This window comes from Pisolithus orientalis, assembly GCF_024613125.1.
Source record: "Pisolithus orientalis strain OTSU chromosome Unknown F5J12scaffold_44, whole genome shotgun sequence".
NCBI lineage: Eukaryota > Fungi > Basidiomycota > Agaricomycetes > Boletales > Pisolithaceae > Pisolithus > Pisolithus orientalis.
Genome location: NW_026260825.1, coordinates 217032 through 238869, shown reverse-complemented (window position 1 = coordinate 238869; position 21838 = coordinate 217032). Strand labels below are relative to the sequence as shown.

General features: G+C 45.9%; 2 protein-coding genes across 2 annotated transcripts; one reads left to right on the top strand and one right to left on the bottom strand.

Moving 5' to 3' along the window:
- Positions 1-14663: 14663 nt before the first annotated feature.
- Positions 14664-18179, top strand: F5J12DRAFT_726460 (uncharacterized protein; the record flags this gene model as incomplete). The annotated part of the gene is made up of 3 exons (XM_051741724.1): positions 14664-15475; positions 15498-17538; positions 17571-18179. Coding segments are annotated over 3 exons (3462 nt in total), but the record flags the coding sequence as incomplete, so codon positions are not given.
- A 1483-nt stretch (positions 18180-19662) lies between these two features.
- Positions 19663-21816, bottom strand: F5J12DRAFT_857884 (glycosyltransferase family 4 protein). The gene is made up of 8 exons (XM_051746750.1): positions 21727-21816; positions 21555-21671; positions 21169-21504; positions 20950-21115; positions 20770-20897; positions 19970-20718; positions 19832-19918; positions 19663-19773 (listed from the first exon to the last, which is right to left on the bottom strand). Exons 1-6 carry the CDS (start codon positions 21779-21781, stop codon positions 20090-20092), a joined length of 1431 nt encoding a protein of 476 aa, XP_051596056.1. The 5' UTR covers positions 21782-21816; the 3' UTR covers positions 19663-19773; positions 19832-19918; positions 19970-20089.
- Positions 21817-21838: the final 22 nt, after the last annotated feature.

The following is a 21838-nucleotide window of genomic DNA, read 5'->3' as shown; positions in this document are numbered from 1 at the left end:
CAACTCGATGGAATCCATCACAAGCCAGGGGAAAAAAGCAAGCTCAAAGTCTGTTGCTGACGATGGAGGCCCAAGAATCCCAAAGCCCAAAGGAATGTCCCCCAAAGTGACATGTTTCGATGGCTTCCAAAGCCATCAATGCCAGGGTTGGGCCCTCCAACCAGGGAGAGATGATCCCTGAGGGATCTTCACTCAGTATGTTCACAATTTCATGTATTTATGCTGACTCAAATTTTATTTAGAGATTTGTATTCCTGCATTCAAATGCAGGGATTCCTGCCCAATCCCAGCTGCTGTACAAGCATATTTGATCATTGAGGCTGGCCCATCCATTGTGCAGGAGGTAGAGGGATCTACAGCAGCAGGTACATTTAATCAATCTACATTTATGCTAATTATCATGGTCAACCCTTGTATTCAAAGCAGACACCCACCCATCAACAACAGCAGCACCTGTCCAACTCACAACCACTGCAACTCCCAGAACACTGTCACCCATCTGTGCCCCAATCACCAAGGTGTCACAAATGTCCAACACAATTGAAGAGCAAATCAAAGATTTAGAATGTCAACTCCATGATGCTGAGGCCCACCACCAATACTATGAGGATCAAATGTATGATTTCCAAATACAACAGGACAAAATCATGCAGATGCTGGACAGGGTGGCTCACAAGGTGGAGGCTCTGCATATTTGGGTATATGGATGAGCATTGGGTGATGATCTCATTGATCTCTTAGGGCCTCTGGCAGATGAGAGAAGGGTGGATAGGACAGCAGGGTGAACAAGGCTGTCTATCATTTTACTCCTCCACAGTACATATGATGTCATTTTGTATTTCCATTTTAATTGACCACTCATGCTGCATTGTATGTTCAACCTTTATTTAAGAGTGGGTGAACAAGGCCATCTATCATTTTACTTCTCCATGGTACATATGATGTCATTTTGTATTTCCATTTTAATTGACCATTCATGCCACATTGCACATTCAACCTTTATTTAAGAGTGAGAAAAAGACAATAATGGCTAGACAGCCAACAGAATTGCAAAGGATAATCTCATTCTACTAAAACAACTGCTAATGTATCCTGATAGGTGGAAGCTTAGCGAATGCATGGCTTTTTGACATAGAATAGTTAACTTGAAACTTAAAAAATGAGATAGTGGGATAGTCTCAGTCTGCTAATTCTGCTAATATGGCCACTGATGAATCCAAATAGATGGACACCTGGTGAATGAGCAGGGTATGCTATTTACAGCATTCACTTGAGAGTTACAAAACAAGATAATGGCTAATAATAGGATAATGATGCAAAGAAAGATGTCAGCCTGTGAAAACAGCATTCCATGGATCCCAATAGATGGAACCCTTCCAAATGAGTGGCCTGCACAATATGCAAGGTTGATATGGACTGTCTCAACCTGCTAACATGGCATTCAATGGAGCCTGATAGATGGAACCTGTCAAAATGAGCAGACTGTGTGAGATGCAAGGCTGAGAGCAATTGGTCATTGGATGCAAATGCAAAGCAATATTCTCATTGCACTAATGTAGGATCCAAGGTATGCCCACAGGTGGGACATGTGCAAATGAGTGGATTGTGAGTTTTGCAAGGTTCAATTCAGGGAAAATGTTGCATTCTGCTATTGCAGGAGCCAATGTATTTTGATAGGCAGAAGCTTGGCAAATGAGCAGATAAATATTTCTCAGCAGATGGAAATACAACCAAGGGCATTCAGCCAGTCACTAGTGACCAATTCACCCTCTGTAGTGAGCAATAAATATTCTGTTTCCCAACAATGGTTTGTTGCTGTTCATCTCAGCCTGCAGATGCATGAGCCTTTCAAGACAAATGATATATGTACTCATGTCATACCAGACATATCCACAATGGAAATAAAACATGTGAAAGGTGAATGAATGGGCTAGCTTGCCACTGGATGTCTCCTGTGAAGTACCCGCTGACCCACCCATCTGCTACAGGGCAGGATGCAAGGGCAGGGAATGGAAACTGCAGGTTCACATTAAGCTAACATTTAACTACAAATCTTTCTCCAGAACAAACTGAATATCAGTTGCATTCATGGCCTGCCATTCACATTCAGCATGCTTGGCCAACCTCAAATACATCATCCTCTGCCTTGCTGCATAACACCACACCCCAGGAGCTCCAATAGTGCTGCTTCCCCTCTGTATCTTATGCCATTCTTTTGCTCAAAATTTGAAGAAACTTATAGCCCATTGAAATTCTGATATTACAAGCTCTTCCTCTTCTTCCCAATAATCTTTGACAGATTTTGCTTGCAGCCAATGAATGCAATAAACTAATTGAAGAAAGTTCATCAACCTTAAAGCACTGTTGAACAGTAAGGTCAACATACATTCAGACATCTAACTCTTTGATTCTGTGTCCCATGGGACATCAATCGACCAAAACCATGGAAGATGGGTTGTCGACATGATCATGCAGTGCACAAATCTCTTGCATTCGCCAGCTGTTTTGCTGCTCTGCAGTCAAGGCTTCATCTAGCTTTATATATGCCTGCCTCACCAATGGCACTGCTGCTGGAGCCACTTTGAGCTTCTGCAATAGGCTATCCACTTAATCTCAGACATCAGAGAGTGTGCTGCAAGTGGATCCTCAGACTAACCAATCTGAATCATCTTCATGAAGTTGGAATCATTCATCTGGAAATCCAGCAGTTCTTGGCAGTGTGGTGAGGTCATCCCGTGTGCAGATGTGGATGCCATGTTAAGGATGGACCACAACATTTCAATGATTTCTCTGTCTACCCATCCAGCCCCCTTGATGAACAGCAGGGCATACTGTGCATAACATTCCTTCTTGTGCCCATGCACATGCCATATGCCAATTCCAGGGATAATCTGAAGTGACAATGGGATATCAATCATCTCACTTTGACCCACATGCTTCTGCAGATTCATCATGTAGGAGCAGTTAATGTCATAGAAGCAAACCACTTGTTTGATCCCTTCCATATTGTATCCCAATGCATTTGCCAAAGAGTAGTCCATGTTCAACTGTCTGCAGCACCATCAGCAGGTGTCAAAATCAACAATTCAACCTCATACCTTTCTCCTTTTTGGAAGTCAACAACACAATGCAGATAAAAGCATCCATGCCATGCACATGCAGTCACCCCAATTCCAGTCGCATGAAGCTTTCCCTGGGCTGCATTTGCCTGACTGATAGCTTTGTGGTTGTTGCAGGTGGATTTCTGTGCCTGAGCTCAGATCATGTTTTGCATGGGTTGAATGAATTCATACTTCCCCAATATGTGGAGCAGCCTTCAAATAGTCTGCATAGTGTGGATTGGTCACCATATAACCTAGTCCATCCATCAACCACACCTGATCTTTGGATTTCCACTCATGCATGTGTTCCACTTTAAAGTTTCCATCCATTACTACTGTGTGGGTGAACCACCAGCTGGAGAAGGTCAGCATATGAGGATTGCATTATTGGAGCCACTTACTGGTCCAAATCCTCATTAGTATCAACATTTATTCCAGGCTGGGGGCATGCTGTGCAAAATAATGCCAGTCTGCCTTTCTCTGCTGACCTGGTTGTCCCACAGAATCCATTCCATTTAAGTAGCTTGAGGTATCGCCATTTCTGTGCAACCTGTAGAAGCTCATGGTATCTATCCTGATTGACCCTTCAGACATTCCAACACTTGGAACAAAAATACCAAATCTTACTGGAACAAGGTGTGGAAACGCACTGGATGTGATCTGATGCAACTTGCTGTAATAGTTCATACTGGACATTCCACATTCCAGGTTGTCCCTCAGGAAGTCATCCAGAACCACAAATGTGAATGTGGTGCTTGGCTTCTTGAATGTTGAGGGAAATAGTTTGGCTCTGAGTAACTGTATGTATCAGGTTTCTGCAGTCTTGCATTCACACCAATTTGCTACAATGAAATGAACCCCTGTGACATCCACGACAGTGAGATATCTTGACCCCACTGGAGGATGGAGGTGCTTTGTGTTTTCTTCAATATCTTCTACATCTTCCCATTCTTGATCATCCATTGGCAGAGGTTCACTTGCTGCTTGCTGGGCTTGTGCAATCACATGGGGACAGGGTGCTCTGCCATGTCCTAGGTGCATCTGAATGCCAGTCTGTGGGTCTTGATGTGAATGTAATTCTGGGCAACCAACTGATCTCTCACCATGTGGAGGGCAGATTCCTTGTAGAAGTCCCCTGTCCACTGTTGGATCCTGTGGAAAGGCAGGCTCTCATGACTCTTCTGGAAACATTCTGTGCAGAATAGGGGCTGATGCAAGCAATCCAGACATCTGTATACCCCATCATTGCCACACCAGGTGCAGTTCCTTGGCTCTGGGGAGGCTTCCAGCTCCAGGAGTATCTTCAAGAACTCCCCCTTCTGTGGAACCCATTCATGGATGTAATCGTTCTGTGTCTGACACACCATGTGAAGTCCACTTTTGGGTTGGAAAACTGCTGCATACCTTTTTCCACAGTAACATCAGTTGCTGGACTGGTGGGCTCATGCTTTCATGTCCATTGAAGGCTGAATCTGCCCATGCATCAAAGTACTTGTGGGAGTGAGACCTTGAATGCTTGGATGGTGAGGATTGGGGAGAATGGACAGGGGTTGTTGGATCTGGCTGTTTGATCATGACTTCTACCAATCATGATCTATATCTACCTCCAGTTCTCCAAGTCTTGACTTCCAGCTGCTTCACCCAATGGCCTGGGGTAGGACCAATCAGTCTCATACCCTTTTGAGTGCTTCCCTTGGCCATCTGGAGGTTGCTGATTTCACAGTATGAGGTCAGTTGTTAGAAATGCTACTGCTAGTGCAAGTTGCTTTATCATTTAGCTCTATCAATGTCAGTACCTTAACACATGTCAGGGCATAAATACAAATGCAACTACACTGGCCTTGCACAATGCATGGTGCTGCCTTCTTATTACTGCTCAATCCCTGCCTGCACATTCCCTTCCTGCTGCAACATTACCTGGGTGCTTTGCCTGGATTATGATGGTGAATTTGGATGCTATATTAGCTGATGAAGGTGAAACAAGATGTTTGGTATCAATATAAGTATGGATATGATTGGGCAAGCCAACTGACAGCCCAGATGCAAACTGGGAGCTAATCTGCCTTTGGGTGGGATCCTGTCAAAGAGATCAGCCTGATTGGATATTTTGGTCGCTTCACAGAGGTCCAAATGAATTCCTTGGCATGACCACACTAGTACTGAAATGCATTGAGACCAAACAAGGGTGCAAAAAAACTTAGTAGCCAACCATCTATTATACACCATTATACATCATACCACATCATACTCCATGGAGTCCCAGTATGAATCAGACACCTGGGATCAGATGGAAAGAGATGATGTTGATGGTGAGCAAGACATAGAACCATCAGATGTGGGGGAAAGGGAGGAAGAAAGGTTTGAAGTGGAAGAGTTGGAGATCCTTGGGTGCTGATGACAGGAATGGCAGCAAGCAGGGAAGAAGAAGAAGCCTGCAGTTCTGCTATCCATATGGGAGGAGATGCAGCAATTGGACAGGAACAAGGAGTTGAGAGGGAGCAAAGTCCAGACCAAGTGCAAGGTATGCTCTAAAAGTTCTGATTTGGATGCTCACAATTCAAAGCACCCTTGTAGCTAATACAAGATTGGTTGAAAAAGCCCCTCTGGTCAAAGAAGCCCTGCATTACCCTTAGATCCAGTTACAAATACTCTGTGCAGGCAGTGGTCCACAAATTGTACCAAGAGCAAATACAGGAGAAGCTTGCAAAAATGGAAGTAGAAGATGGCAATACCCATGGAAGCAAGCAGATCCAACAGTATCAGAATGCATTGATGGCTTTTATTCAGGATGACCTGACAGAGGAACAATTGGCTGCAGCTGAAGATATAGTGGAAAGGTGGAATGGGTGGGAAGGCCCCACACCAGAGACAAAGGCAAGGTGCAATTGTATGAGGTCAACTTCCCAGTCTTCAATTTATCCTGGTTCCCAGGAATGCAGCCAAGTATGGGTACAAGTATGTCCAAAACCTTGCAATGGAGATGTGGAGGTATTGCAGAATGTGCATAGTGTGTATGGCTGGGTGGAAAAATGAGGAGGGAACTATACAGGCATGCACATGAGTCCACCATATTCTCCTCTAGGCCTAGGTAAGACTCATGCAATGACAGTATGGACTTCAATAACAAAATTGCAGATGGAATCCCCTTCAATGATGTCCACACACTGGAAGGAAGCTGGTGAGAGTACCTTGGGGAAACATTTGAGGAACCAGGAACACTGCCTGAGCATGATGGCAAGTCAAGTCCTGAATGTACTCAGAAAAAGACAGCAGCCAAAGCAATGAGGACTGGCAAGGTTGACTCCATGAAATTGGTGAAAAATGCCAATGGAGAGATTTGGATAGGAGAAATTGTGGGCCTTAGCTGGGACCAACTACAATAAATGGTTTGCAGATTTGTGACTGCTCACTACCATGAGTGGCCAGAGAATTTAGTGTCCTCAATCTCTGGTGAGTGCTATCAGGATTAACATGTGGAAATCTCTTGTCAGCAGTGCCATTCAAGAATTTTGGTCATCATCAAGTGGACATGATAGCAGCCTGCCATCTTCCTGAAGGATTTACCTTCGACTGCAACCCAAGTCACATGTGGATGACAACAGCGACCCAGCTGCTGTCCTTTTGGCACAAGTGACAGGAATCCCATCCAAATGATGTGTTTGGATTTCAGAAATGGATCAATCAATCTGACAAGCTGCAGCCACCAGTGGATAGAACTTTGGCACCCCTCCAGGTTGTGAGGCAGTGGAAATACTGAAAGACACCTGCCCCCAAATGCAAAAAGAATCCCAGAAGGAAAAATGTCAAGGGCAAGGGTAAAGTGCAGGAAGAGGGAGTGGCAGATGATAGCACAGATGACAGTGTGGATGACAGCACAGATGACAGTTTGGATGATCACAGTGAGGCTGAGGTGAGTGATGTTGGAACAGATGGTCCCTCCGCTAAAAAGGTGCACCATGTGTGATTTTCATGCATGACAGATCAGTGCTAATGCAATTCTGGTCTTCAGGTATCTGGCAGGAGGCAAAACTGTGCCAAGACACCATTCCCTTCTCATTCCCACTCAAATCTCCCAACAGCTGATGGTTCCCATAGTGAGTGGCTCTCTGCACCTCCAGCCCATGCAAAGACCCCAGTGCATCATCCACGAAATAAAGTGCTAACTGACTATAATGGGCAGGAAAGCAATGGCCATGATTCCAATGATGAAGCTGATGAAAACACTTATTTGCCCACCCTATCCAATTCAAAGAAAATGGCAACATCCCTGAATAGTGAGCTTCCCACTGTAACTTGTATTCACAGCAAACCCTGATCTGCACTCAGGGAACAAGTACACAACTGAACTACAGGACCACTCAGAATATGCAGATGAAGATGGATTTGAGAGCATTCCTTTCACTGACCACCCAACTGAGGAGGGCTCAATGAGCAGAAAAAAAGGTGGAAAGCTGAAATCTGCCCTGAAGTGCACACACCAGGCAAGTTCAGTCATGTTGAATCAGCTGTTATGGCTAACAAGTTTGCACTGTATATTAAGCAGGCTCTGTCAGAATCTAGTGAGCCAGACATGAATCAACATCGACCTGGGGCCAAATACTTGTCCAAGTCCAACCATAATGGATCTGTGACCACCAATGCAGCATCTGCAAATGTGAAACAGGGGGTCCCTGGGAGCACCTGGAAGTCATCTCATGTCAGAAAGGCCCCTGCAAGGCCAGATGCAGATGTTCCATCTCCTGATGCAAAGAGATTGCACAAGCAAACAGGCAGCAATCAGAAGCAGAAGTAGTTGTTGAATCCCTCAAACAGTCAGAGTGGAAACCTTTTTTGGAACTCATGTATGGTCTATAGAGGGCTTAGCCTAGTGTGACACATCAGAATACAAGTGTATGGCATGTATGGTAGCTCATGACACTATGGTGATTGTGAGAGGTGTCTTTGATATCAGAGAGAGGGATAGTTAAGCAGGACAGTTGAGTACAATGATTGAGTGGAGAGCTGAGCAGGACAGGTCTACATATTGGCCATGTGGAAGCGACTGGTAGCTATCTATGTAGGGAGATATTTCTGCTCATCTCCCATGTATTGCTGTTACCCAAAATTTGGCTCTGTCTGCCATTGTCCAACCTTGCTTCCCATGGTGTGAATGATATTCTCACCATTGTTCCTACAAGTTTAAATCTTGATTGATCATCAACCTATCAGTGAACCCATCATTGTCAAATATGTCCACCAAACAGTCCCACCAAGTTCATTTCTGTTGTCAAGGTGAGGTTGTCTTCATTGTTGAATCCAGTGACCTAAGCCATCCACAGCTAATGTAAGACCAATTGAGCCAAGGCAATCTAGCTCCTGCATGAAGCAGTCCAAAAATCTGGAGGAGACACTAGTACAACTGCATGAGTTGTGAGAGCCAACCCCTCCACTAATTGTCTCAAGTGGAAGGGCAGATATGGCAGGGTCGAACATGGATATTGTGGCTGGTGAGTGAACATGATTTCTCTCCAAGCTAAACAACAAACATTCTTTTGCTATAGATTCATGCAAAAGCTTGGTGGATCAGTTCCTGCAGGAAAGGGAGCCAACTGCTCTGGCAGAGGGCAGAATCACAGCTGGTGAGTTGGCATGATTGCCCTTCAAGCTAACAAACAAACTAATTTTCTAGTAATAGATCCACACAACAACTTGATGAATCAGTTCCTGAATGAACAGGAACCAACTGCTCCACCAGTGGATGGTATGAATGTGGATCTACTTGAGCAATTTCTGAATGCACAGGAACCATCAGCACTGCCAGTCATGCACCAGAAATTAAACAGGATGGATGGGTCTTCAGCACCTGCACAAGATGTTACTATGCAGCTTCCATTGGATCCAGTGCTTGTCATTGAGCCAGACTTGCATATCTAAGAATATACAATGCCAAGCAGCCAGGGCCCAGTTGACTTCACAACCTCTTAGGAACCATGCATGGGTAGCCAAGTATGTAGCCTCTTCTGCAGAGTCAGTGTGGATGATCATAAAGATGTCATAAATAAATCTACATAAAAATAGAACATCTTGGTTCGTGTCCACAGGTAAAATCAGATTACTGAGGTTCCCTACAGATTCCTCTCTGGGTTTCCCTCTGCAACCCCACAAACTTCTTTAATAGTACCAGTACTAACCTTCTCCAGGTAGTCAATGACATCATCTACAAAGCCTTCTCTTTGCCTTTTCCCTTGGAGTGCTTGGCATTCTTCAACTTCTTTGATTTTGCTTTTTTTGAGTCTGAGTCTGAGGCTTTCAACTGTTTGTCAGAATTTTTCTTTGAAGATTTCTTCTTCTTGGGGTTGCCCCCAGAAGCATCCTTCTTCTTCTTGCCTCCCTTGGTGCCCTTGCCAGGCTTGGGACCCTAAGTGGTGTGAGTATGGATAAGTCTTATGATGGACTCTCACCTTCACATTCAACTGCTGTTTTACCTGTGCCACAACCATCTTGGCAATGCTGGATTTATCAGGAACAAATTCCCCAGCAGTAGCAGTGGCTATGTCTTTTAACTCCTTCCTTTTCTGTTTTTGTTCCTTGGCAATGATGTGAGCATGCAAGAGGATGATGATATGGGCAATGAGGTTTGGTAACTCATGCAATAGGGAGGAGTAGATAGTGGCAATGTGGGGGGTGGGAATAAGTTCTGGTTCCTCATCCTCTCTCACCACCTCATTCAACAACTTCTTAGTATCTTTTGGTACTAAGCACAACTTTTCCAAGTTGGATTATACCATAGTGTCAATTTCATAAAGTCAATTAGTAATGGTGACAATATTGAGACTAGCCTGTAGCTGGCACTCTTCCTTCTCCTTCTCTGAAATGACAGCATCAAGAAGGTTGAAAAGGTATTTCTTATGGCCTTTGACCACAGACTTGCCAAGATTAGGGAGAGCAGTCCTAGCATTTTTGGAAAACTGGATGGTAGGCAGCTTACAGCTACATAGGAAATTAGGAATCCACTGAGCAATACAATCTACTTGAAGGCAATTGAGTTGGTTAGTAACCAGCTCAGCCTTCATCATGATATCTGTGATCTGAAGGAGTTCAGGGTGGAGTGACAGGCAGTATTTGATGGGAAGCAAATCAATCACCTGAGTGACTGAAGTAGCCTCTGCAGCCATTCCAGAGCAAAGTTGGACGTTGCCATCAACAGGATCACCAGGAGTCCAGCCATGAAATTTTGTGGCCAGGATGAGCAGAGCTCACAGCAGGGGTAGTCTTGAACCACCAGGAACCAGAGGGTTCTGGTCATCCTTGACAATGGGCTCAAGGCCCAATTGTGAGCCCAAGTCAAGGTTGACAAGGGTGGCAGTGACTTCAGCTTGTCTGACAGATGAGCTGTGGCAGGGGATCTGAAGGGGGAGGGACTGGGTGCAAGGCATAGTATGTGAGTATGATGGGGAAAGGCAGAGTAATAAAACAAAAAACATATGCTGCAGTATGGAAAGCCCAAATTTTCATGTCCAGGCTCTGGACACCAAGAAATTTTGCTGTAATGCAGCTCTTCAGTGGACTATCCAAGCCTATAAATATGCCCAATGACTTTAGGGCAGGCTTAGTGCTTATCAATGATTGCATCATTGGTGATGTCATTACTATAACTTAATATAGTATACACTATCATGCACAAGAAGGCAGTAAGTGACCATCCAATGGAAAATAAGGCTCATACATAGCCTTTGATCACCATCCCTGTGACTCCCATGGGTTGTCAAAATTAAGGTTTGATTTTCAAATGGTTTGGTGAAACTGGATCATTCCTTCAGGGTTCTGCTGCAGTTATCCAGGAATATCTCCATTCCTTAAGGACATTGTGTGTTTCCTGATCAGCAATGATAAACCCTAAGTCAATAATTGGGCCATCAAGGGCTGACATAGAGTTTAAACCACACTCTTCCAGGATTAGCTCTGCCTCATGCATAGCTCATGTACATATTTGAATTCATTTGGTCTGGACCCAATCATCTCAGTAGACTTTGTTCCTGCTGATCCTCCACTAGTTGGAGTTCCTTTTGACTGTGTCAGACTTGCTTCCAAACCTCTCCCCAGACTTGTTTCATGTCAGAGTTGGTCAGAGTAGGCCCAGACTTGACAGTATATTCATACTCACACTTGTACAATCTCATTTTCTGCCCTCTGAAAAACTTATGCCATTATGAGAACTCAAGCTCAATCCCAAAGAGAGGTTGCTGACAACCTTGCTGCAGCACTGGCTAATCTGAATCACCTTCCTTCCATGGTTGAACAATTCCAAACATTCTCTGCTTGATGCTGCTCTCATGCTGAAGGTGAAAGTGCTTCATCAGTAGACCACTTTGTGAGCTGGTAGTCCTAGGGAATCTGTCCAGTGCTGGACAGCTCTGGACAGCTCTGGCCAGCAAAAGTGATTTACTGATGTTTGCAAGCTGGTCATTCTGACCTCCATCTGACAATCTTCCACACTCCATCACCTCATAACCAAGATGATGGACCCAACCTGACTGAAGCAACCAAAGACAAGAGTCTTCTCAGCTATCACTCCAAACCAGAGAGATTGGGAGTGGAACCCATTGATTGAGGGACAAGCTCAAAACAAACTAGATTAGAGAGACTGGCTATGACAAACAATGGGACTTATATACTGCCTTACTGTTTGTTCGTGCTGCCACAAGAGAATGTTTGAGAAAGAAGTAAACAAAAGAGAAAACTACAGTATTGGATGAATGCATACATGTGTTAGCAACTAGGCATGGCCTTACTAAGTATCATGTAAGCATGAAAGGATAAGCAAAAGGAAAAGTCCAAGATGACTAATCATCCCAAAAGTGTAACCCTAACCAGGTGATTGTGTCTCCCACCCATTTGTCCTCTCAGCAAAGTTAATAAAAGCTTCATGAATGGGGCTCTGATGGAGGAGAGGGAGAAGGGGGGATGTCTTCTGGTGGGTCTTGCAGTAAAAAGGCAAGATGCATGTCATACTCATCATGGATGCAATCAGGGAGGCTGGAGAACAGTAGATTATACTGCAGCTGTCACAATGTGGGCAGAGTGATGGATGAGATTGGAATAAAGACATTGCAGGGAGCAGGCAGGAAGGATCTGTATGCTTCATCAAGCTGAGGAGACTGAAATCCAGTGTGGGAAGATATTGTAGAAATATCTGTGGGCTACCTCAGTAGTGAACAAACTACTGATATATTAGATATACCTGTAGGCTACTACAGGATGTCAGTATAGTAGAATACTTGTAATATGAATGGACTTACCCTCAGTAGTGAACAAACTACTGAGGGAATACTAGTAGAAAATACTACAAGTATGTGCGCTATTTCAGCTTATGTAAGCAGCCAAAACATCGCACAGTGGTCAAGTACCACAGGGGCACTTTATGTTCCAACAGATATGATGTACATAGTTACAGCAATTTCCAAAAAATGTCAGGTGTAGGGTTATGTAAAATGGCTGTGTAGTTGGCAGTAAATATCCATGGGGAAAGCATGTGACATAGTTGTCCACCTCCATCTGACTAAGCCCAATATGGCTGTGTCCTCGCCTTCCAACACCATGTTTCAATTTGCCAAAACAGTCTGCCAGTGCATCGCCTGTACCCGCAAATCACTTAAGGAACCAGCCCTCGATGCACTCTGAACTGATCTCAACTCGTTGTATCCTCTCCTCACCTGCTTACCAGTCAAGGTTTGCAGCAGATCTGATGATTTAATCATGAGTACCCTGCATGTTGTTGGGGAATCAACATGGCTGGGACAAGAGGTGCACATTCAGAGAATTCCGAACACCAACCCCACTTCAGGCATCCTGCCAACTGGTGTCTGGGGTCTTGTTTTTATTCCCTTTTGGGCAAAATTGAGGCTACTGCAGTGATTTCACTCGACTTCGTCCTAGCACATTCAATTTAGCATTTCTCTGCTCTGTGCCTTGGTAAAGGGACCCAATATACTATATACTCTATCATTCTAGTCACTTAGTTTCTTTTCAATTGCAGTTGTTATTGAGATATGAGGAATTCAATGATCTGTATGATATGTCCAAATCAGGATGGAAATAGCCCCTGATACAGTCAACGCATACATTCACTTCTTGTCTGCTCTCTTTCTCAACTCATTCCTTCATTCCTCCACCAAGGATATTGCTATTGCATGGATGCACTTGCCATTTATCCCTGACATCACTCTGTCACATTAGAATGTTACCTGATTCTGTACCAAACCTAGATAATCCTGCTCAGAGCTCTGAGTCCCAGAATTCTCAAACCCAGTTATACCCAGCAACTAATACTACCCTATCATGGCACCAATCACACACAGGCCCCAAACTGTATTCTGATTATTGTAGCCTATCTGCACCAGCCACATTATCACCTTTTGAATCACCTAATGGGCTTGAGGCCACTTTTTGCATAACCACCACATCTCTTGCTTCTCCTTCCACATCTTCTCACCTTCCACATCCAAGTTCTGCATCTCAAGCATGGCTTTCTTGCAATCAAATAGACAAACTCCTCGACATGGGGACTCCTTGGGCATTTTTCATTCTGTACACTCATGATGTCCTTACAGTTTTAATACCAGATAACAGTTTTCACATTCTCGAATGCCCTAGCTGCTCCCTCCCTGTCAAAACAGGCATTTCTAGCAGCATCGCTCTTAAGCATAGTGGTCAGTTTACAGCCCTTGCCAACCACTATCGCCAGAAAGTGTGTCGTGCAGCCCTTCAACGCAAGGAGAAGGATGTGTCGGTATCCATCCTCCAAGACCTCAGTGCTCCAAATCCCTCCATTGTGCCTGCACCACTACCATTAACTAGCCTGGCAAATACTTCTGATACATTAATCAATCCAAGGTACTTTTCATCCATTGTCTCTTGCGTTCCTTTCTTCAGCTGAGAACATTATAATAGCCTTGATGATGCATGCTCTCAGTCTACTACCAATGGAGATGGTCTGATCTTTCCACTTGGTCCTGTTTTTGGCCCTCCCCCTCCACCCTGCTATGGCTTACCTTTCCATTGGCATGTTCCCCAAAAAGCAAACATGCAAATGACCTTGCCATGGCACCACACCCTTGCAGGGCATTACGACAAGTTACCCTTCACGTTGAACATTCTCAATGGTCAAGTATTTGCATGCTCTGCTGAGTGTTATCATATTATACTACAAGGATCCCCATGCTGCCCTCCTTGTGCTGGTCTGGAGACTGAGATCGCCCAGCTTGGTGAAAACTGGCCCACCTACCAACCGGGTACTCGACACTCACTCCAGAACATGGTGCAACTGTCACTTACAATTGAATGCTGTGACCATGAGTTAAATAGGTGGAAATTAAAGGTTAGTGCAGCACGTTTAAGTCAGGATATTCCAGCTAATAATACATCCAGTCTCTCAATGATGGTCATGTTATAGCCTGCAAGCTGGGAACAATTGAGGCTCACTCCACGTTAGTCATGGCTCTCTCTCAGTCTGATCTACCATGGCTCTGGCAGCTACTCACGATGCTTCTCAACAATGGGGCTGGTATCAACACCATCCTGTGAAAGATCGAGGAAGCAATTGAGTATGGCTACAAACCCTGTAACTACAGCAGTGATGCCTATGATCTTGCACTTCTCGTCTATTGTCTTGGTGGGGCTAACTTACTCTATGTGCTCAACCACCGTCTTGGTCTCCTGTCTCTCCACTCTGTCGTCCACAACCACTTCAGTCCTGTCACAATCACCCCAGTTATTGGAACGATCACTCTCAACGTCGTCGTCAAGAACATCCATGGAGTTGTTGTAGAACCCCATATTGCAGCTGGCTGCACAGCTCTCCATGGTGTCAGTTTGCTGACAGATGAGGTTGCACTTGAAGAGTGCGCTGTTTACTTTCCCTCTGCAAATGTGGCGGGCAGCCTATGCTGGAAGCATGGTCACACTGTTGATCCTGTCCTCAATACCTACGAGTCAGCTATGCATATTGCCAAAAAACTCACATCTGGTGAGGTGCATCTTGGGAAGGAAATGACTGTCATCATTGCACACTGCTTTGGTGAGGATCAAACATATCCTATTCTTGCTGCACCATCATGCAAGGAGGAGGACTACAATGACTGGGAAAAGGTTATTGAGAACGTTATTGATGCATGGTACTCCAACGATGCACAGAAGCTGGTCGGCCCACCGTGGTCTTTTGTGACGGATGGTGACTCCACCAGACAAAAAGCTGGACACAAGATTTTCATGAAATCAAAGCTCGATGAATCATCACCCCTCTATGGCATACTCTCTGGTCTCCCTGGCCTTAATCTTCAAACTGGTCCCCATGACATGATGCTGGACTTCGATTACAAGCATATCATAAAGCATGAGTACTCTGTTCTCTCCATGGAGTCATCTGACTCTTGTCCCAGGTTTTTGCACTATGCTCTGCTCAGTCCATGGGGTAATGCTTAACAATGGGTGTCATATAAATGCAAAGTTTCTACTTCGCTATCTGACCTGGCTTGAGGATTGTGATAATGTCAAGGCACAGAAGCTCCTCTACCCTGATGACCCACAAGACGTCCCATGCGCAGTAGAACTCATCAAGGCAATCACCCAGCTTGGGCAGATCAACCCCACACAGGCACCTTATGCACAGCCAGGCTACCCTCCTGATGTCAATGCCATCATGGATTTTGAGGTGCTCTCGATGCTAGGGAACCTGCTACATCACCTCCTTGAGCCATTCACCAATACCATGCTTTCTCTCACAGAACAAGTTATGCACCTCTCTGCTTTTGCTCACTTACTCTTTGCTCTCTATCATGCACATCAATGTGCTTTCATGCCAGATCAATTGTATTATGATACTCAAACCATGGTCAAGAATGCTATCTTTTGTATTGCAAAACAGCAGCAGCTCGATGCTTCCTTCCCCTTTTATCTCCCAGATGTTGGAGATGATGCCATTGAATTACTCTTTGCATTCCTGTGGATGTGTGGTGGTCATAACAGCGCAATTAACTACAAACAAGCCATTGATCATCTGTGTGCAGTGAGGGATGTTGGGAGTATCTATGCATGTAACCTGGATCTCAGTCATGGCCATCATCGTCTCAATTTCTCTCACTCAGAACACGTCAACCACATCAATCATCAGATGTGGAATGGTGACCTCACATCACACAACTGCAACCTTCCGAGTGCTTGGACCCATGGGCATGCTATTGCCCTAGGGTTGCTCACAGACTCAACCCTCGATCCAGATGATTATGCCTTTGACACCTTGTTCACAAACTCTGATGTGGACTTACTCTCTGTCTTCGGTCACAGGAGGTATCCAGGAATCAATGATGATGGAGATGACATTGATGGTGATGACCCAAGTTCCATCACACCTGCTCCCACCACAACTACAACCATAGAGCGTTCCAATCCTTGCGAAGCTCAGATTGAGGTGGACCTGGAGGAAGTTCATGGAGATGAGGTGGAGGAGGCAGAGGAGGTGAGTGAAGATGTTCCAAGCTTCGAAGACAAACTTGAGGATGAGATTGGTGATCCTACCTTATTGGTCAAAAATGGGGATTCTTCACTGTTGTCTCCACCATCTGGCCCTGGCATCTGGCCTCTCGATTACCTCTTCGTCAACAGCAAATATGTTCACAAATCTATGGTCTGTTGTGTTCTTTTCAATGGTAACTTCACCCCCAAGTCACACGATCACCTCCTTCGAGTTCGTGGCTACACAGCTGTCAATAAGCCCATGGAAAGTGTGTCATTGCTATCTGACTCAACTGCAGCCTGCGCTTCTTTCATTGTTGGCAACCCTTACCTGACGCTCATCCACTTTCATGACAATGCTACCCATCTTGCCCTACTTCGTTCAACGGCTATCCATGAGAATGGCATTTCACGTTCTGATATCAATTTTGACACTCTCCTCTCAGTAGCTGGAAAGGTGAAGATTACTGGCGAGATTCTTACTCTATTGGTGTCTCCACTGACACCTGATGATGATTGCTTCTGGATCTGGAATGGAGTGTATTTGAAGGCTAGTTCTCCCCTCCCCGGATCCAATGTCTCAACACAGAAAGTGGTTGAGATGACAACACTCGGTGCCTTGATCCATCTTGTCAATCCTAGCATTGTCACTGCTGCCAACTACCTGCCTTCTGAGCACTTGGCCGAAGTCAACTCTCATGGCATCACATGGGCTATCAGTAACAACACACTTGAGGTAGCTGTTAATGTGTTGTGGAAGTGGATTGTGGATTCAAAGCTCGCTGTCTCGAATATCACACTGATGCAGATCTCGAATTTAAGCTTTCTGTACTCAATGAATGGTGAGATTATCCAAGAGTACTATATACCTGTACTAAAATACTTTCAGGCAGTCCAGCATTGTCTTGTGAAGAAGCAAGAGTCACATTGTGTGCTGGTAGTGGGAATGGTGTAGAAGTGAACTGTCCTCTCTGTTGAAAGCCAACTGCAGACTTATGTTCTCATATGGGCACACACATCCTTCGTGCATCGCGAGGGGTAGGAGAGACTGATTTGTATTCTGCTGTTGGTCAGTTGTTTCCATGTGGTTTCTGTGGATGTTCAGGTCATTCCGATTGCGTGGTCAAGTTGAAGTCAACCAAACACACAAAAGAGATCGATACATGCTGCATTTACCAAATCCCCTTCAAATATGGATTTGGGGAGCGAGGATCCACTGCCTGCCCATGCCACAATGTCCCTGTTGTCTGTCCATTATGTGTCCACCATGGGCGCGATACCGAGTTCAGAGATGCAGTTTGGCACTATAACATGGAGCAGCACCTCGGCTTCTTCCATCCAGAGTACGCTCATCCTGGAAAGGTGATGGGTCACCATTTACCCCACCATGTCTTTGACATCTTATACATCATGCCCGCCAAGGAGAAGAAAGCTGGTGTTCCTGCTCGCCCTGCTTTTACACTCATTGCTGAGAAGGAGAACTACAGGGATTTAGCAGTTTCCACTGGGCAGAAGAGGAAGGGCAACAGCACAAGGGCAGTCGCCGCTGGGGGTAGCTGTTTGTCTAGAGGCAAACGAGCTCGCACATAGTTTTTTTTCTCTTTTTTCCCCGCTGCCATTATGCTCACTTGATGCTCGAAAAAACCATACTATCATTCACGTGATGCTTTAGAATCATTTCGAGTACTTTCGTTGTCACATTGTGTTCGCATCTGATGCAAAATCCGACTTGTCGTTTGTAGCTCTCCTCGTATTGCGGTGAACGGGGTCCCTGCCATTCGAAAATAATTCTGTTATTCTAAAGCGCACGTGACGACCTAAACATAGTAATTTTGTGACTGTCACGGGGGGCGGGGTCCCCCCCTTGACTTCTGCAGTTAGTGTACGAGACTTTAACATCGCACACCTCTTGGGCTGGGACGCAGCGTTTTGACCTGCCACTCGAACCTTCTCACTTTCATATTCTCTAAGGCTACGCTAGACCTGTGCGTATTCTGGGTTATCGGCAGCAAGATCCCTTCATGAGTTTGGACCCCTTACGTCTCTTGAGCCCCCTCCCCGTGCGCCTGGGAATGCGCTTCTTCCTAACCTCAAGATACTTTCGTGGCCAGCAAACAGTGACAACACGTTCTCGTTCATTCGATTCGTCTTTCCCCCTACTCTTCTACTCTTAATTTCCCTGGCGATTGCTGACCCGCGTGCAAACGGACATTTATGTCGTTCCTGTATATTTACTGTCCACATCTCGAAGAGTTTCTTCCACTATATCCCCAACCGACGCTGCAGAACGCATCTCAGATTTTGTTGTCGAAGCCGAGCATCTGACCAGCGTCTATTGTGGCATCCCCGATGACGATGACGATGACGACGAGTGTGAACTTGTTGAAGATATTCACCTACCCTCCATCGAGAAGTTTAGTCTCCGCGCACACAAACTCGATCAGGTCACCAAGTTTATGCAACAGATCACACTTGGACCCACCCCTGTTGACTTTCTCCCTGGCGACGTTGCACCCATCCCCTTCGTTTGGGGCCTTTTCGATCCGCTATCAAAGTTCCTCGACCACGGTAAACTCGAGATTTTGAAGTCCTCGATCGGCGGATTCATTGATGACCTACGTGCCAACCAATACCTGCACGAAGTGACAAAGGATGCCCTCGAACCCTTACTCGCATTGAAAACCTCGTCATACAGCCGGAAAACCCCCAGACGCCATACCCTGATGACACGATGACAACATGCATTGCAGATGCATGGCCTCCATCTCGAGAAGCTCAAGCTCTGCATGGGTCAGGATTGGCAGACCGATGCGGTCAACTACGCACGTCCGCGTTGACGCTATATGGAGTGGTATATATTACTGCCCCTTGTCAGAAGTTGCATACCCTCAAGGAATGTACAACGTTGAAAATGGAGCGGACGAGCGAGAATATTCGTATTTTGGACGTGGGAGCCTCCCCGATGGAAGATCCCGTTGCTATCGCAGCAACGCTGCTATTCTTAATTCCGAGCGTCAAAGAGATATGAGCAAAACCGCACTAAAGATTTTATCACCTGGCATCAGCATAATAACCGTTGCAGATCGGAGTGCAAAGGTGAATACTCGTGTTGGAGACGGAGACGGTGGTTGGAAGCGTGAGGGACGATACGAAGGCGAATGCGACGAAGGATTTGTTGCAGGAGCTGACGAAGCAGGGGCTCTTAACGACGATGAGGATTGAGAGAGGACAGAAGACCGAACCTTTGATCGAGACGTGTGAGTTAAAAGAGGGTGTAAGTTATTCCGTGATACATATCCTGTTTCGGAGCATACTCTTGCGATGACAATCTGCTCGGTAGAAATTGAATTGAGCCACTATGCATGCATACCAGGACTCACCTCGTTAAGGTGTCGACTGGGATGTTCTGTCATGCAAGTTTGACGAGAACGATGGGGGTAAACAAAACATTCATTTTACTCCTGATCAAACATCCCTATGTCCACGGTGCCGTTCTCAGGTCATAGACGAAATATGATAGTAAGAATCAAGCCAACCACGAATGCGAGTGCAAACCCAACCTCCTTCATCGACGTGTGGATAGCACCCATGTCAACCGCCTCACGGAGGGAGACGTCCATCGCCTTTGCCATGGCCTCCATCCCAAACATCGACATCGCCCGGTCCTTACATCGACGCGTCAAGGCAGCTCGCTCCACCTCTGACAGTCGGCATATATCCTCTAACGCGTCTGCCCAAACACCCGGATCGGGCGTGCGGAGCCACCCCGTCCTTTCTGATAACTGACCGTCAACGATACTCTCTGTTGGCCCACCGCTGTCGCATGCCAGAACAGGCAATCCACAAAGCATGCCCTCTACGGGTCCGATCCCAAAGTGCTCGTTCGCAGGCGTGTAGAGAAGTGCGACCGTCGAGGGGGCTTGGAGAAGTGCTGATCGTTGTCCGGTCGTGAAATTGAGGAGGAAGAGAACGTCTGGTTCCGTGTGTGAGGTTGCGTCTGGGAAAGAGGGGGCGCGAGCGCTGGATTTGGAGGGTGTAATTACTTTGTATGTGAGGTTGCACGCTCGCGCGAGATCGATCAAATTGCTGAGGGTTCGGATGTTATCTTCGAGACGTGGGTCGTAGCCACCTATTACGTGGGGAGTGAGTTATGGGGGTGATAAGTGGACCGGATACAGACCAGCAAGGACGAGTCGCATGTTGTCGGGCACCGTGGGTTTCCCTCTGAGACGGAAAAATGCTTCTATGGCGAGTGCTGCATTCTTTTTCATTTCGAAACGGTTGAGAGACAGGAGCGTCGGTCTTGGACTGTTACATTGGTAAGAGCACATATACAGTGGTGGCTGATAATGTCCCTTACGAAGTAACTTGAACAATATCGGGATCCGTCATATCCACTGAAGCTTGGTATGCATGGATGTTGATACCCGGATATACTACCTCGGGCGACGTTTTCAGAGAGCTAAAGTGAGCCATCGTCACTCGAGCTGTGAATTTGGAGTTAGCAAGAATGACATCGGCCTGTCCTACACGAATCTCATGAGCACGACTTGACGAGGTAAATGATGGTCCAAAATACCCGTTGTCGCTTCCTCCAGCCAGTCCATAGGGTATCGATAGATTCGCTTTAATATCCCAACTTTCCTCTTCAGCACTTTCCCCTCGACGAATGCACCGTTAGCGAGGAGCTTATCTGGGAAATGACAGTAGAACACGACGCGTTTTCCCCCACAAAACCGCAACAACGGTATACACGTCGACAGTTGGTCTACGAAGAAAATGTCGTGCTGGTCCACGCGTGAACTCAACAAAAATTTTGTTAAATGCAGTTGTCTAGCATGGGCGAGTAAGATGTGGAACTTGCCCTTCCAGGAGCGGGGAAACGGGGGGACGACGTGGTGTACGCGCAACGTGCCTGTGTCTGAGTCAACCGCAGAAGAATTCCACAAGATGAATCGGGCATACCATTTCGAGTCTCATCAAAGCAGTGTTCCTTATCGTGGTGCGAAGTGTAAATGTCAACAGAGTGCCCGAGAGCCTGCAGCCCAAGTGCAGCGTCCACAACGAGCCTTTCGGCTCCTCCTACAACAGTGTCATGAAGGAGCTGTTTACAACGACAAACATAGGACGCACCCACCGATTCCAAGGTCGGGGTGAATAAATGCGACCCGCAACTTTCTTGCAGTCGCCATGATTTCTGCTGGTCAGCTTGCAGCCGTGTACTGGCAGACGCGGAAATGACTTCCCAG

Bases quoted from the DNA above. Each gene is read 5' to 3' on its own strand.
- F5J12DRAFT_857884 (XM_051746750.1), bottom strand. From the start codon at position 21,781: ATGGCGACTGCAAGAAAGTTGCGGGTCGCATTTATTCACCCCGACCTT. The intron at 21,505-21,554 runs GTATGCCCGATT...ACTCAGACACAG, and splicing joins CTTTGATGAGACTCGAAATG to GCACGTTGCGCGTACACCAC. The intron at 20,898-20,949 runs GTAAGGGACATT...CCAATGTAACAG, and splicing joins GATATTGTTCAAGTTACTTC to TCCAAGACCGACGCTCCTGT.